Here is a 15,729-nt window from a genome sequence, read left to right as displayed (position 1 = left end):
CTCTGAAATCAGCTCTGCACAAGTACTTGAGAATAAATGAGCATTTTGTAAATGTGTGAGCATGTCCTTTCCCAGATGCTTTATGGATGTCTTCTCCGTCATGTCAGAACTTGACAGCTTTGTTGTGACCCTCTTTCTTGCACCTTATTATTTCCTTTCTTCTCCAACTGAGAAAAATAGGAGGAGCGTAGTATGGAAGCAAGTTTCCTTCTGTTATAAGACTTAACATATAATCCCCACCATGAATGTATGATAGACAACATTTGGCTTTCTTTCAATTACAGTAGCAGTTTCATTTTTTTTCCCTCCTGTGACTGGAGCTTTCTGTTCTATTGACAGTTGAATCATGGAATGTAGAGGTCTGCTTCTACTGTACATCTTCTAGTAGGTATAGCTTGCCAGAGGTGATCATCTGGAACATGAAAATGATTTACTAATGAAATATATTTAAATTTATACTGTAATTTGACACTTTCATCATGTTTAAGTAGCTTAAGAATTATAGAAGTCACATGGTACTTGATGGGTCTGTAAATAAGAAAGTCTTTAGTTTTGATAAACATTCTTTAATTGGGATGCACAGAGAGTTTCTTGCTGGGTCAATACAGTGGTATGATTTTGGTGAAAATTAACCATGTCTCTCTGAAATGGGTGTTTTAGATTCTGTCCTCTACTCCCCATCCCTTATTCTCCATCCTCTTTTGAAGCCCTTTTGAATGCTGAATTGTTCATAAGCTAAAATTTAAGAAATTTCAGTCACTAACTTAAAAAATTAAGAGTATGGTATATTGCCATACTGCTGTATGGCTGCACGCATTTTATCAGGGAAATTTTTTTGATCTAGGATTTATTGCTAACCGAAAAGAGATGAGAAAATGCCTTTTATTTATGATTATGAAATCACTTTCTCTTGGATAGAGACAGATTTTTTTAGTCATTATTTTGTGCCAAATGAAGTTTTCTGAAGTTTCCATTACATAAAATTAGACAGTTTTACTTTAAAATCTAAAGTTTCAGGCCAGCCCTGGTGGCCTAGTGGTTAAGTTTGGTGCGCTCCGCTTTGGCAGCCCAGGTTCGGTTCCTGGGCACAGATCTGCATCACTCATCTGTTGGTGGCCATGCTGTGGCGGCCGCTCACATACAAAAACAGGAAGATGTGGATGTTAGCTCAGGGCGAATCTTCCTCAGCAAAAAATAAATAAATAAAATCTGAAGTTTTGACAATTGAAAAATGTTTCAGAAGAATTATAAAACTTTAGAACTGTGAGGGCTGTTGGAGTTTAGTACTACCCCCTCAAGATTTACAAACCAAAACATTTTAAGACTGAACATGTCTGTAATTGTCTCCAGTATGCTGGTCATATTTTCCATGGATATTTGGCCTTTCCCTTTTCCCATTGAAAAATTACATTAAACCTTTCATATGCTTGAATTGATGAGCTTCCTAATATAAAAATGAGAAAGCAAATATGCATTTGAAAAGTTCAACCTTAGGTTTATTAAGTTCTTATATTACAAACCTTGTGAAAGCACTTAAGGAAATATGGCATGTTGACCTTCATTTGTTAGGGATTTTTTAAAAGCAGAGCTGAGCACACACTGGATATGTTTGAATGTGTTTATTTAGTTTGTTGTGAAATTGTTATATTTGGCAGGCAGATCCACAATCACTAGTGAACTGCCATCGTGTTTGGATTGGCTTAAATTTAATTGAACACTTAGATTCCATTTCTTAATTGATTGGCCAGTATGAAAAGATGCCAATGTTCATAAATCATAAGCACAGTATCAGAAAATTTAAAAGTTATACAAGGCTATAGTTCACACATCAGGAACTGCTATTTATTATAAACCACCTGCAAGAAAGTCAGGAACAACGAAATTCACAGAAATTGTCCTGCTAAGAACTTTATTTATATAAAGATTTCCATTCTGTTTTATCAATTGGGAACACCTTAATGTTTAATATTTAAACTATTGGTATCATTTTTCTAATGTATAATTTGTATTACCAGGATAAAATACATACAGTGGTGATGCTAGTGTTATAAGTAAAGTTTAAACATGCTTTGGAAATACTACTTTCATATTTTGAGATCTCATGGATTTAATAAGTAGTTATTTATATTTTAAAAATTCAAGGTAGTTAACCTCTGATCTAAAACCATCAATATACATTTTTTTACAGTAATTAACATACAAATATTTCAGTAATGTATATTGTCTGAAAAGTTGCTGCAGGTAGACTATATTTCAGCTCTAAGATCTTGGCCAAATAATTTATAATTCACAGGATATTTAAGGAGGTGCTTTTTTCTTTAAAACTTGATTTTTCTTAAGACTTTATTCATGCCAAAGTTAATGAGGAGAAAAGCTCAAAACAAGTTGAGGATCATTATATGCACAACCACCAATAGTCCACATTGTTTCATTTAATATTAAGTTGAATAAAGAAAATTTTATTCCAGTCAGAGCCTAAATCACATTTTTAATGTCTGCATGTTTGACACTGTTTCTTTAGCATCATACTAGTGCCAAGATTTACTAAATGTCTTAAAATTGGCCCATTGACGTGTGCAAATTAAAAAAGAGTGATTCAGTACATAAGTAAAACATAATGATAATAATTGAAATATCTTCAGTTAAAAAATAAATCTTTATATTTTAAATTCTTAAGAGGATTCAACAGTTAATATTGACAACTTTCTATTGAAAACTTTATCTGCAATTGGAAAGGCCCATGACCACTACTTTCAAAGTAAATTGTTTCTTGTATCTGTGCCCTAATAAGTGTGGAAATGTTGTATATGTGATCTTTCCAAAATGGTCTGGCATTTTAAGAATGCTAGTAACATCACATCTAAATTGACAGTAATTGGCATGTTTAATTAATAATAGTGTATCAATAAATTTTTAAGAGTATGGGTTCATAGACAAGGAGGCGGAAACCATAGTGAAATATATGTGGAAATTCTTGATCTATTGAGGAAGCACTTCAGTTGTCTCTCGCATAGTTCAAAGGTAAATGTTTCCAGGAATTTTTTTTAATGCTTTTTTTTTTAAAGGGGAAAACGTACGTTTGAATGTGATTAATTTCTGTAACACTGGACTAGTAGGAAGAACTTTAAAAATTACTGTTCTGTATAAATAAACTTTGAAATTCAAGTACAAAAAAACATCTGAAATAGAAAGCATTGTCTTTTGGCCATGACACAAGTGCACTGTGGCAGTGCCGTTTGCTCAGGACCCCGCACTGCAGCCCTCCTGTGTGTGGCCCTCTCTCAGTTCTTTTGCTGTTGTTACACACACAGGCCTTCCTGTCTGGTCCTTAGAGAAGCCGGGCTTCCAAAGCACTGTTGAACACTGAGGATTCTATTGTTAATGTGGATGTTCCATGAGTTGTATTTTAAATATCAAAGATTATTAAAGATGTTTTCTTTTTTATTTCCGTTGTTATGTGTTTATTGTTAATTCATAGCCTTGCTTTCAGAGTATGGTTGGATGACCAGCAGCTTCTGCACCACCTGAGAGCTTTTCAGAAATGCAGTTTCAGGGCACACTCCGACCTACTGCATCAGAACCCTCATTTTAACAAGATCTGCAGGGGATTCACGTGCAGAGTGAAGTTTGAGAAGCATTGTTTTGTGGACTGAGTGATGAATAAAGCAGGCCACCAGGCCATGGGAGCCCACGGATACTCTGTTCTAGCTAACTGCTACTAAAGGGCCCATTATTGCTGGGTCCCCTGATCTTTCCTAAGGGAAGCTAAGAATTCCAAATTTTTATTTGAAATCTTATTTTTAAATGTTGGCTTAATTGTTTTTTAACCCCGAGAGCCAAACAAAGCACATTAGTAAGAATTTCTAAGAGTGCTGTTTTTCCTCACTTTATCCAACTCTGGACGCCATACTAACTGTAATAATTGGAATCCACCTGGACTGATGGAGGATTATAAACTCCTCAAGTTTTATAATGAGGGCTGTATATCCATTTTAGCTTTAATTAGGGTTGGGCACAAATTTTGAAACGTAAAAGTTCCAAATTGATTACAAGCATCTTTTAGCGTAACTTCATAGCTTAGTACTTACAAGGACCAATTCATTGAATTTGGATGCCACCAAATGGCTCTCATCTCATCAGCACTCACCTGTGGGCCCTATGAAATACAAGTTGACTTGAAGGCCCATTTTATATGTTAGCTAGAAACTATCTTTTATAAAAATTAGGGAATTTGGGGGTTGTCTTTATCCTGAAGATTTGCATGTTTTAGGATCCTTTTAATTGTTTTGTGTCTGCATTACCAAATGCTCCTCGTTCATTTTATAAGTAATTTGGGTCCAGCTGACCTCTTCAGCCTGTACTCTTCACATTTCCCCTTTACACACTGTGGTCCTAGGAAGCCTCCTGACAGCTCTTCAGATAAGCCAGGCTCTTCCCACCTCCAGGCACTCGAACACTCTCCTTGCCCCCTGTCCTCTGCCCGTTTGATATCCCTGCCCCTAAAGTTCATTAGCCATTCCCTGCTACGAGGACTCTTTGGACTACCACCCTTTGCTGTGCCCTGTTCTCTCCCAAGATTGTTCCAGTTCTCCCTGTGTCAGGAACCCCAGCCACCCTTTGTCTCAGGGGCTGCTAGAGAGAAGCAAATCCTAGGTCATTCATTCATTCACTCATTCAACAGAACATTTGAGCACTTACCATGTGCCTGGCATGGTCTGGGTTCTTAGAACAGAGCCATGAATAAAATACCCTGCTCTCATGGTGCTTGCATTCTGGTTGACCATTAGGCAGAGGGAACATTTAAATTAATGTACATAACTTCATAACGGTAAGAGCTATGCTTGTTTTGTGAGATAGGAAGATGAGACAGGATGATGTGATAGAGTGTGACTGGAAGGGAGGGCTGCTTCAGACTGGGTTCAAGGAAGGCCTCTGCAGAGGCGACATTCAAACAGACACCTGAAAAATGATAAGGCAGCCATGCAAAGGTGTGGTGCCACTATACCTGCCTGAGGAAACAGCAAGCTTGACGGTTCTGAAGTGAGGGGTGGCTACTTGTCTCCGAGGACGAGAGAGAATGCTGAAGATGCTAGCAGGTAATGAACAAAAGATGGAATTGGAATGCAGGCAAAATCTTATCATGTAAGGTTTTACAAAAAGATAAGTTTGGATTATACTTATATTGTATTACACCAAGCAATCTGGCTCCACTTTCTAGAATATTCCCAAGGCTTTTTTTTAAATACTCTTTTTTTTTTTTTTTTTGGTGAGGAAGATTGGCCGTGAGCTAACATCTGTTGCCAGTCTTCCTCTATTTTGCATGTGGGTTGCCGCCACAGCATGGCTCGATGAGTGGTGTAGGTCCACACCTGGGAATCCAAAACTTTGAACCCCGGGCCGCCAAAGCGGAGCACGTGAACTTAACCACTACGCCACCAGACCGCCCCCTAAATAATCTTTTAATAGGCCCATTAACTACATCTTCTACCAAAGAGCATTCCATGCCAGTGTCCACCTTAAGCAATCCAAAATATTTGCTGAACTTTTAACTCTACAGATATTGTTTAACCTATCTCAGATCAGAGTTTTAGGCAAGGCTCCTACTCCGCACTTCTGCATTTTATTTTTCTTCCTGTTAAATTTATGTAATTTTTTCATCAACGTCGGTTTTGAAACCTTAGCATCGTATTTTGCTTGTCAATCCACATCATCAACTGTAGTGATTAATATCTGGGTGTCTGTATAGTCACCTCTTAGAGTTGTCCCTCCCGCCAGGCAGGGGTGCTGCGTCATTTTAAAATACCGCTGAACAAGGTTGTGTTCAGCTCTCCAGGCACACAGACAATGTGGCCTTTGGCGGACCAAAGGCAGTCCTTTACCAGAGAGAAACAGACGATGGCTGTTGGTAGTGAAAGCGCCCCCAAAATAGGTGTGCGTGACAATGGTAAAGGGATGAGGGGATCAGGAGGGGCACTGGGCATGCATCGAGGTAAAAAGCGAGGGGTCAATGACTATGCATGATGGGAAGAACACACTTTGGAGGGCAATTAGCAGTCACTGCCAGGTGAGACAACAGCAGTAGTGAGATGTGAATATTTTTGTGAGATGGAAAGTCAATACAGGAATGAGCAGAACTGGGGAAGGTGAATACTAAGTGTTAAGAGAAGTATGCCCAACAGGACACAGAAAATGAAAGCAACAACTATCTTGGAAGGTGGGGGTGAGATGTGGTTGAAATCAGGAGGATTGATTAAAAGTCTCTGAGAAAACAGCAGATTCATTAAAGAGGAGGCATTCATCAATAAAAAATATTTTAAATAATTTGCAGAACTAAAAGACATGGTTTTTGAAAGGGTTTGCTCAGTGCCCACCATAATGAATGAAACAACAAACAAACCAACCCTGAGGCACATTGTTATTAATTTCAGAACATCAGAGGTAAAGAGAAGATTCTACAGGGGCTGGCCTGGTGGTGCAAGCGGTTAAGTGCATGCGCTGTGCTGCGGCGGCCCAGAGTTCGCCGGTTCGGATCCCGGGTGCACAGCAACACACAGCTTGTCAAGCCATGCTGTGGTGGTGTCCCATATAAAGTGGAGGAAGATGGGCATGGATGTTAGCCCACGGCCAGTCTTCTTTAGCAAAGAAAACAGGAGGATTGGCAGATGTTAGCTCAGGGCCCATCTTCCTCACACACACACACCAAAAAAAAAAGAGAAGATTCTACAAGCTTCCAGAAAGACAAACAAGCCCCAGAGAATAGTCAGAGGAGAATGGAGCAGAAAAATACAGGGTTTTGGGTAGAGGGGACTGAGTGTAAGCAAATAATAGAATTCTTGATGCTTTGTTGAAAGCGAATTAGGAGCGTGTTTTACAATTCTGTTGGTAAGTTTTAGAAGGACTAGTGATTCTGTAGTAACAGAAAACTGTGCAAACAGATTCCAAAAGATGGAATCTGTTAACTTCAGGAAAAAAAGGTGAAAAATAAATGTAATCTTAGTGTACACCTCTTGGCTCAGCAGTGAACAATACTGATGTGGTTATATGAGGTGAACATCAATTACTGATTTTACCAATAATTATGACAGCACTATATTGGGAACTCAAAGGAAGGGGAGTCATGGGGTAATAGAAGAGTGCTAAATCTTCTATTTTCCATAATAGAAAATTGGTAGACAATGTCTAAAATTAATGAGAAAAATGGCAATTTTAAGCATCATATTTAGAAATTCAGAGGGAAAGATCAGACTAATATTTTAAAGTCTACTTTAAGGGGCCGGTCCGGTGCCGTAGTGGTTAAGTTCGCGTGCTCTGCTTTGGCGGCCCAGGGGTTCGCTGGTTTGGATCCTGGGCGCAGACCTACACACCGCTCATCAAGCCATGCTGTGGCAGGCGTCCCACATAGAAGAGCTACAATTCTACAACTATGATACACAACTATGTACTGGGGCTTTGGGGAGAAAAAAGAAAAAAGAGGATGATTGGCAACAGATGTTAGCACAGGGCCAATCTTCCTCAAAAAAAAAATAAATTGGAAAAAATAAAGTCTACTTTAAAAATGGGTTTTTGCTTTACACTTGCATACATAAACCCATTTGGATGATTTTCTCAAAACAAAGGAACTGTTTTTCCTAGAGAAGTCTTGATGATCCCACCTCTTCAGAAACAAAAACCAGTTTGCAGCTGATAGTATTTTTTTGTTTGCCTTTTTTTTTCTGTTTCTATCCTTTGCGGTTTCAAAAGTCCTAGGCTGAGAATTTCAACTGGGCAGCCCAGACCCCACCACCTGGAGCCACTCAGGGTCATAGGCTCTGTCTGTTGTGATATGTTTGATTGTGCTGGGCTGGTTTTGCTACTCATGGAATGATGATGAACACACATATTAGCTACAGGAATATTTGGCAGGAGGAGGAGATGTCTTCAGTCCAAACTTCATCAAACTTGTATGTCTTTTAACTTTTTATTATAAAAAATTTCAAACAGGGGCCAGCCAGGTGGCGCAAGCAGTTAAGTGTGCTCGCTGTGCTGCGGCGGCCCGGGGTTCGGCGGTTCGGATCCCGGGCGCGCACCAACGCACCTCTTGGCAAGCCATGCTGTGGTGGCGTCCCATATAAAGTGGAGGAAGATGGGCACGGATGTTAGCCCGGGACCACTCGTCCTCAGCAAAAAGAGGAGGATTGGCAGATGTTAGCTCAGGGCCATTATTCCTCACACACACACACACAAAAAAACATTTCAAACATAAGCAAAAGTAAAAGACTCGTATAATGAACCCCTATGCACCCATCACCGACCCTGCTTCAACAATGATCAATTGCTGACAGTTCTTGTTTCATCTACTCTGCCCCCATTATTTTGAAGCACACCCCAAACATCATATCATGTTATTTCTCAGAACCATAATCTAAGTTTCCTGGGCCATAGACCATCCCATACAAAAAATCTTCCACAAGGAACTTTTAGGACATAGCTTTTATGTTAATTACTTAATAAATGATATAAAAGCATATCTTTGTATTTGTTTTCTTCATTAATTGCAATATCTTTATGGCATGACATGGATTTATGGAAATGGCACTCTGGAGAATTTACACCTGTAGGAAATAAAAGCTTGATTTACACTGGCTAAAGTTTTCACTGTCATTGAGGAATCCAATGAGGTCCTAAATTCATGTGACTCCTCTGCTCAGAGCAGTTTCCCATCCCACTAACACTTCTCCATCACACTAACAGTTCCCCATCCCACTCTGAGTAAAAGCCAGAGTCCTTCCAATGGCTACCAGGCCCTGTGTGGTCTCCCCATCCTGTTCTTACTTCTTGGTCCTCATTGCTTACCATCCTCCCCCAGCCCACATTGCTCCAAACATGTTTGCCTTTTTCCTAATCCTCTAACCTGCCAAGGATTTTTCTGCCCAAAGACCTTGGCATCAGTTGTTTCTTTGTGCCTGGACTGCTCTTTCCCAGATACCCACATGTCTCACTCTCTTACTTCCTTCAAGCCTCTGTTCAAATATCACTTTCTCAGTGAGCCCTTCCCTGAGCACCCTCTACAACATTACAGGTGCCCTCTCCCCACAGCCTTTCCATATCATCCTTACCCTGTCTTATTTTCTTTCTCATAGCAGTCATCACCATCTGTCTTTTATTGATTTACATTTTATTTATCGTCCCTTCCCAGTAGAACACAAGCTCCATGAGACGAGGGACTTTGTGTGGTTTTTTTTCCTCTCGCTGTATTCCCAGTGCCCAGAATAATAGTAGACACATTAACAAGTTGCAGGTCACCTGTATACCACTATTTAAAAACTTTACAAACACTTAAATAGAACTCACCATATACCAGGCACTGTTCCAAGCCCTTAAAAAGATTACCTTATTTAGTCCTCCTAACAGTCCCATCCAGTAGGCAGTAAAATTATCATTCCCCATTTGACAAATGAGAAACTGATGCACAGAGAGGTTTAGTAACCTACCCAAGGTCGTATAGGTAATAAGTGAAAGATCCAGGCAGTCAGGCCCCAGAGTCTGCACATCTAACCCCTGGACAATGATGTCTTTCAAATATATGGAAAACACTTAATAAACGCTTCCAAAATGAGATGGAATTTTTCTTTTAAAAGCATTCAGATTTCAGGGAGAGTTACTATCGCCTGGTGCTGTTGATTCCAACTACTGGAGGCATTCCCCATGTTCCATTCACAAACAGCAATCTGTGGTGGCACCTCCTGTTAATAAAGTCAAAGAGAAAGATGCCAGTATATTTAGTGCTATGCTTAAAAGACCTGCAGACCTATTCTATTCTTTTGAAAGCAAAAACATGGTAGCCTTTCTGGCCAGGTACTGTGTGCCCACGTATCATTGCCGCAAGTCCTTGTAAGTCACGTGACCTTTCTTCCTTTACAGAGGAAAGCAAGTAAGGCAGGACACTCTAGTGTGTACACCAACTTGTGTAACCGGATTGTGGGAGGGGTGGGCACTTGCACAGCTAGTGCCACCAATACCACAGGAGAATTTATTGGAACAGCATTTTTTTCCATATTAAGTTGCCGTGCTGCACTCTAATGAGCTATTCTGAAAAAAGGTTGTCTGTGTCTTTACAGTTGAAGTTGGCTTCATAAATAAAGCTCTCCGTATGTTAAAGAAGACATAGTTTCTACTGTGAGCTGGAAAGGCACCAGAAGAAATCTGTACTATAGAAGGTAATCAATATCCGTGTGTTTCCTCCCTGGACCCTTGAGTTTGCAACTCATCCTTTTTATCTGTGTATCCTCAGCTGCTACCGTGGTGCCGGGCACAGAGCAGCCCTTGAGAGGTTCTTGAATAATCGATGCAGTAACGTGTGATCACTTATGTAAAGCCGCTTCCTGCGCGGTGGAGCGACCCCGCCAATTGTCCTCGCACCGCTGCCTTCGCGGGTGTAGTCAGAATTAAAATACCCAGGTTTCACCAACACGGTGAGGGTCCACAGGGTTCCCAGGACACGCCGGCTCCGAGGGGCCCCCACCAGCTGCAGCTGACCGAGAGCGCCGTTTCACCGCGGATCCTTGAAGCTACTCCCCTAGCCGCCAAAACCAGCGGGCTGCAACCAAGCTGCCCTTACCCTGCGCTGGAGGCGGCGGCCCCGGCCGGCCGCACTCGGTCCTCCGCGATCCCACGCTCCCTTGCGCCAAGGACACGACCGGCGGCTCCGCAGGGCCCTTCTACACCACGGCGGCGCCTCTCTATGGTCCGTCGCCGCATCCAGAGTGGGTGTCATGGCGGCCGGCGTTGAGTTGGCAGGAGTTGCCCACGGAACTGGGGAAAGTCACTAAAGCAGAGGAAGAAGTGGCCCAACCCGGACGGTGGGAAGTCGTAGGGATGAGCGGAGGCCCCGCTGTGCCCCGGGGGTGACTGTGTCCCTGGAGGCGGGCCCCTGGTAAAGTCCCAGGCCAGGCCTCTGCGTTTCTAGGCAGAGCCGGGCCGTTGGTGCGAGTCCCCGGGAACCGGCGTTGCCTGGGAACCCCTCATTGTGTTATCGAATCCTGAGCGTTTTGATTCGGACTGGTCCCGCGGAGGCAGCGGTTCGAGGACATTTGGCGAGGTCGTCCGACGAGGCTGGACGCTTTTCTCGGAGCGGACCAGATCGTTCTCTAACCCGCAGCGATGTCGTCCTGGTTGGGGGGCCTCGGCTCCGGCTTGGGCCAGTCTCTGGGTCAAGTCGGGGGCAGCCTGGCCTCCCTCACTGGCCAGATTTCCAACTTTACGAAGGACATGCTGTTGGAGGGCACGGAGGAAGTGGAAGGTAACAGCTGGAGCGATGGGAGGGAGGGTTTTTCTGGGACCCTGGGAGCCTCCGTTTGGTCCCCCCTTCCATCCGTCATGAGGCGCGGACGGGTCGCAGAGGAGTGTCACTCCGCCCTTTTCTTACACTCCTTTTTGCCTCTTCTTAACCGGTTTTCAGTGATGAAAGACCACTGCAGTCTGGGGGAAGAGTTCTGGTTCTCCTCTCTTTAAATTCGCGGGGTATCTCCGAGCAGAGCGAAACTGCTCCCACGTCGATTCTAGTTTATTTTTGTTTGGTTCATCCACGCCCACCGCTTGCTTTGCCCTTAACTTGGGGGCAGTACTGATTTTGATCTTCTTCCTTTATACTGACACAGTTTAAAAAAATAATTAGTTCTAGGACACATAGTCACTTTTTCTTGTTTTCTTCGTTTTTTGTAATAGTTGAAGTAACTCATTAAAATATTTGGTGATTCTTAGCCTTTCTGACTTGAAATTATTGCTAGTGAAACATGGCTATCTATGTTTTTCCTATTAGTTATTTTATATTTTTGCTTATTCTGGTGACACGTTACAGCGTTCCAGCTGAAAATGTCTTTTTGTGCCTGATTGCCCATTCCTCTCATTTTTTGACGGTAGAACAAGGAAGATACCCTCTTCTTTGGTTGTCCTTAGCAACCTTCGCTCATTTTTGCAGTCCTCATTTTGTTTTACTAATGAATAGTGACCCAGAGTTACATGGTAATCGATGGTTAAGTTAATTACTATTTTATTTTCTTGATATTTCTTTCAGCAAGCAGTATTTAGATCAAAAGAGTTCTTGAATTTCCATCTAGGTCTGCTTCCAGAGAGATGAAGGCTGGACTTTTGGATGAGAACAGTTCCTTTGCCAGGAAGGAACTGCTTATTTTTATTTCTTATAAATTAATAAATTAGCATTCTGGTTTAATTTTTTTATCCTTATTTAACTGAGCCTTTGTATTTATTTGGTTGAAATAGAGAAAGATAGTTTGATAAAAAGACAATATTAGGATTTCTGTGGGGTCTCTTTAGAAGAGAGGAAGATTGGGGAGCTGCTGAAATCCATTTTGCTGCTTGGTCTACCCCTTGGGAGGGAGGTACATCAGATAGGACAGGTTGGTGATGGGAGTAAAAGAAATTCTTCCTGTGTCCAGGAGAGGGTCATGTGACCTTGAGGGCAAATAGAAGCAGTGAAGGGCTGGATACCAGGGGAAAGGACTAGTCTCTTCTTGTGTCCTACATAGGGGGAAAACAGTTGGCTAGTCCTTTGACCCTTAGCCAGAAAATATGCTTCCTCCAATCTGGAGGTCCTGCACGCTTTAGGTGGAATTCATTTTGTTCTTTTCTCTAAATGTGCTGCTGTATTCTCAGTCTTAATGGTTTCACTATCTCCCCGATCTCCGAAACTAGAAGTCTTTGTCATCTTTGTTTTGCCTTTTTCTTTTTCATCTCCTACTTCACCAAATTGGTCACCAAATCTTATTCATCCTGTGCCAGAATTGTTTCTTATGTTGTCTTTCCTTTTCACTCCTCCTTCTTTAGTTCAGACCCCCATTATGTCTCCCGTGCACTGTTTCTCTTTCAGGTCCTGTTGCCCATATCTCCCTACTCCACTCCATTTCCTGTTGTGTTGCCAGTTACATTTCTGCAAACAAGTGTGCTTTAAAATCTGTTGACTGTTACTTACGGGATAAAGTCCAAACCTCTTAGTTTGGGGAGACCAGAAACCTGTCCTCTCTGGGTTCAACCTACCGTTTCCAGTCTTACCTCCTGTTCCCTCCCCTTCTGTCCCACTTGCCACACATATGCACATTAACATACACATGCAGGCTTGCACCCAGAGCTTCTGCCACATGGAGTTTTGTGAGGTACCTACAACTCCAAGCCTCTGCATGGAAAGCCCTTCTTTTTCTATTTGCTCCTCTACCTTCCTGTACCCAGAAGACAATTTTTCCTGTACGACCCTGCTCACATGTCAAGTACTCGGTGAAACCATTCTCACTCCGTGGCAGATTGAGTTGATGCAGTGAGCTCTGTTGTAACAGAACCTTGTGGATCTCTTTCTAACAACACTTACCATGTGGAGTTATAATTTCTCTCTTCCCTTGATGCCCAGGGTAGGGACTGTATTTTATTTATCTTTATATTACCAGTATGTGGCATCTTTCTTGCTACATAGTAGGTGCTCAGAAAAAATTTTGCTGAGTGATTAAAAATCTGCAAAGTTGCTTAATGCTTTTATTGTTTTGCCTTTGTGTTAAAATGGGACTTGCTTAACACCTAATTTATTGATTTTGTAAATCATTTAAAAATAGGGTCAGAGTATAGTTCATTTATTCATTCAACAAGTATTTATTGAGTGTCTATCCTGTGCCAGCAGTGAACAAGATAGCAGTTCCAAAATAGCACTGTTGGTACAGCTTGAAAATCATCCATGTTTACAATATGAGAAAGTTGCTATTCTACCAGACACTCTATTGATTTCTTCAAGGTTAGGAGCTTGGGCTTTTAAATCAGACATGAATTGAAATTACACTTCCATGCATTACAAATTGTGGGATCTTTGGCAAATTATTAAATGCCTAACCTCTAAAAAGCGGAGTTTGCTTATCTGTTACATAGAGATAATCATACCTACCATGAGGTTGGGAATATTAAATGAAATCATAAGTGTAAAATGCCTAGCACTGTGCCTAGCAAATAGTACGCATTAATAAACGGTAGCTGTTATTTTTGTTTTCCCTCGTTAAGAATTTTTTGGTTTGCATAACATCTTCCCTTTATTCTTAAAAAGGCCAGGATTTTTTGGGGGGGTGAGTGGGGGAAGTCTACATAAACCTTTTTTTTAATCCCTCTTTGAAACAATTGCTGCTTCTAACAATTACCTTCCTAAACAGATTAGGTTATAATTTGTTCTCGTCTGAGTAGCAATTAGACAGTCTTTCCAGAGTTTCAAGCAAGATGTATAAACAACCACAGAAGCAACCCTACCTGGTGGTTTTCAAAACAAGAAGAGCGGGTTTGTCACTGTTGTTATTGGATGCCATTTGTATTTTCTTTTGATTTAAACTGTAATTCAGAGAAGTTATTTTTATAGTATTAAAGTGCTGTGATGAAAAATACTAGTAATTAGAAAAAAATAACTGTGGATGATGATGAGATTCTGGCACCATCAACAGTGCCATTTTGGCAGTGCTGGCCTCTGACTCTCCTTTTAAATGAAAATGTACAAAACCAGACTGAGCTCATTACCCATTTTAAATATATTGTGTCCATGTTACTTGAAATAAGTGTTCTTTTGGTGCATTTTCATTCTTTGTTTATAGGTCATTAATTATTTGATAGTATGGGGAGCAGATCTGTTGGTTGTCATACTGTGGCGGCTGTGTGTTTCTGTGATGCTGGAAGCTGTGCCACTGGTTATTTCAAATACCAGCAGGATCACCCATGGTGGACAGGTTTCAGCAGAGCTTCCAGACCAAGACAGACTGGGAAGAAGGACCTGGCCACCCACTTTCAAAAAATTGGCCATGAAAACCCTATGAATAGCAGCGGAGCACTCTCTGATATAGCTCCGGTGTGAGGATGGTGCAAAAAGATGGGGAAGGGTTCTGCTCTGCCGTATACAAGGTTGCTAGGAGATGGAATTGACTTGATGGCACTTCCGACAAATTGGGAGCAGAAGTTAGAAATAAAGTCTTAAACCCCAGTTGCGTAAGTTTCATTCTAAGCCAACAGAGAGGGATTTAATTTGTAAAACTTGATTTTCCATAACAAAATTTTAATGAATACTTCCAGGGGTAAAGATAGACATCCTAGAATGTAGAAGATAGACAAAAAGAATTACTTATATGGCAATAAAGAACATTTGTGGCAATAGAGAGTTGTGATAAAAATCAAGTGATACTTGTCTTCTGAATTTGTTCTCAGATCAGCATACCATTCTGTTTAAAGCTCAGTGAAATATATTTTCCTTAAAATGCCTGTTAATTACTTCACATGATGTTGATCATATATTCAGTATATGCTGTTTCTTTCGTAGCAGAATTACCTAATTCTAGGAGAAAGGAAATTGAAGCCATTCATGCAATCTTAAGATCAGAGGTAAGGAAAATTAAAGACTACTATTGAACTTAGATTTTTCTTTTTTGCAGTCCTGAAAGTTATTCATACTTTATTTCAGTCCTCTCTTTTTAATGCACTGCTTACCACTTTTTATCTCTTCCCCTTTATGTCAGTTTTTTAAGCATTATCGTCTTCCTTTAGATGAAGAATATGTTTACGTGTTACTGCACTTTGCTATTTAATATTCCCATCTCTGCTTCTATATGCTGAAAGTAGGAAAGCTGCCAAATGGAGAAGTAATAGTGGCAACAATTTATCATTAGCAAAGATTTACTGTTCTAACAGTGTGCTAAATTGCAATAGTACATTTATTTAAGTATGGTG

General features: G+C 40.9%; 1 protein-coding gene and 1 long non-coding RNA gene across 5 annotated transcripts in view; one reads left to right on the top strand and one right to left on the bottom strand.

Moving 5' to 3' along the window:
- Positions 1 to 5,197, bottom strand: LOC131421037 (uncharacterized). Its single transcript, XR_009223736.1, has 2 exons — positions 5,006 to 5,197; positions 1 to 412 (listed from the first exon to the last, which is right to left on the bottom strand). It is a non-coding gene; the product is annotated as an uncharacterized LOC131421037 (long non-coding RNA).
- Positions 5,198 to 10,731: 5,534 nt separating this feature from the next.
- Positions 10,732 to 15,729, top strand: part of TRIP11 (thyroid hormone receptor interactor 11) — a 61,279-nt gene continuing 56,281 nt past the window's right edge. For 2 of the 4 annotated variants that reach the window (XM_058567569.1, XM_058567567.1), the window contains exons 1-2: positions 10,734 to 11,278; positions 15,323 to 15,384. In XM_058567569.1, coding sequence (XP_058423552.1) covers positions 11,140 to 11,278; positions 15,323 to 15,384 — 201 coding nt within the window. In that variant the 5' untranslated portion in view covers positions 10,734 to 11,139. Of the gene's footprint in view, positions 11,279 to 15,322; positions 15,385 to 15,729 lie in introns of all 4 variants that reach the window. The other 2 variants (XM_058567570.1, XM_058567568.1) reach the window with 2 other exon arrangements.

Source organism: Diceros bicornis, chromosome 24, assembly GCF_020826845.1.
Source record: "Diceros bicornis minor isolate mBicDic1 chromosome 24, mDicBic1.mat.cur, whole genome shotgun sequence".
NCBI lineage: Eukaryota > Metazoa > Chordata > Mammalia > Perissodactyla > Rhinocerotidae > Diceros > Diceros bicornis.
Note: the sequence above shows the minus strand (reverse complement) of the source record. Positions and strands in the feature narration are given on the sequence as shown.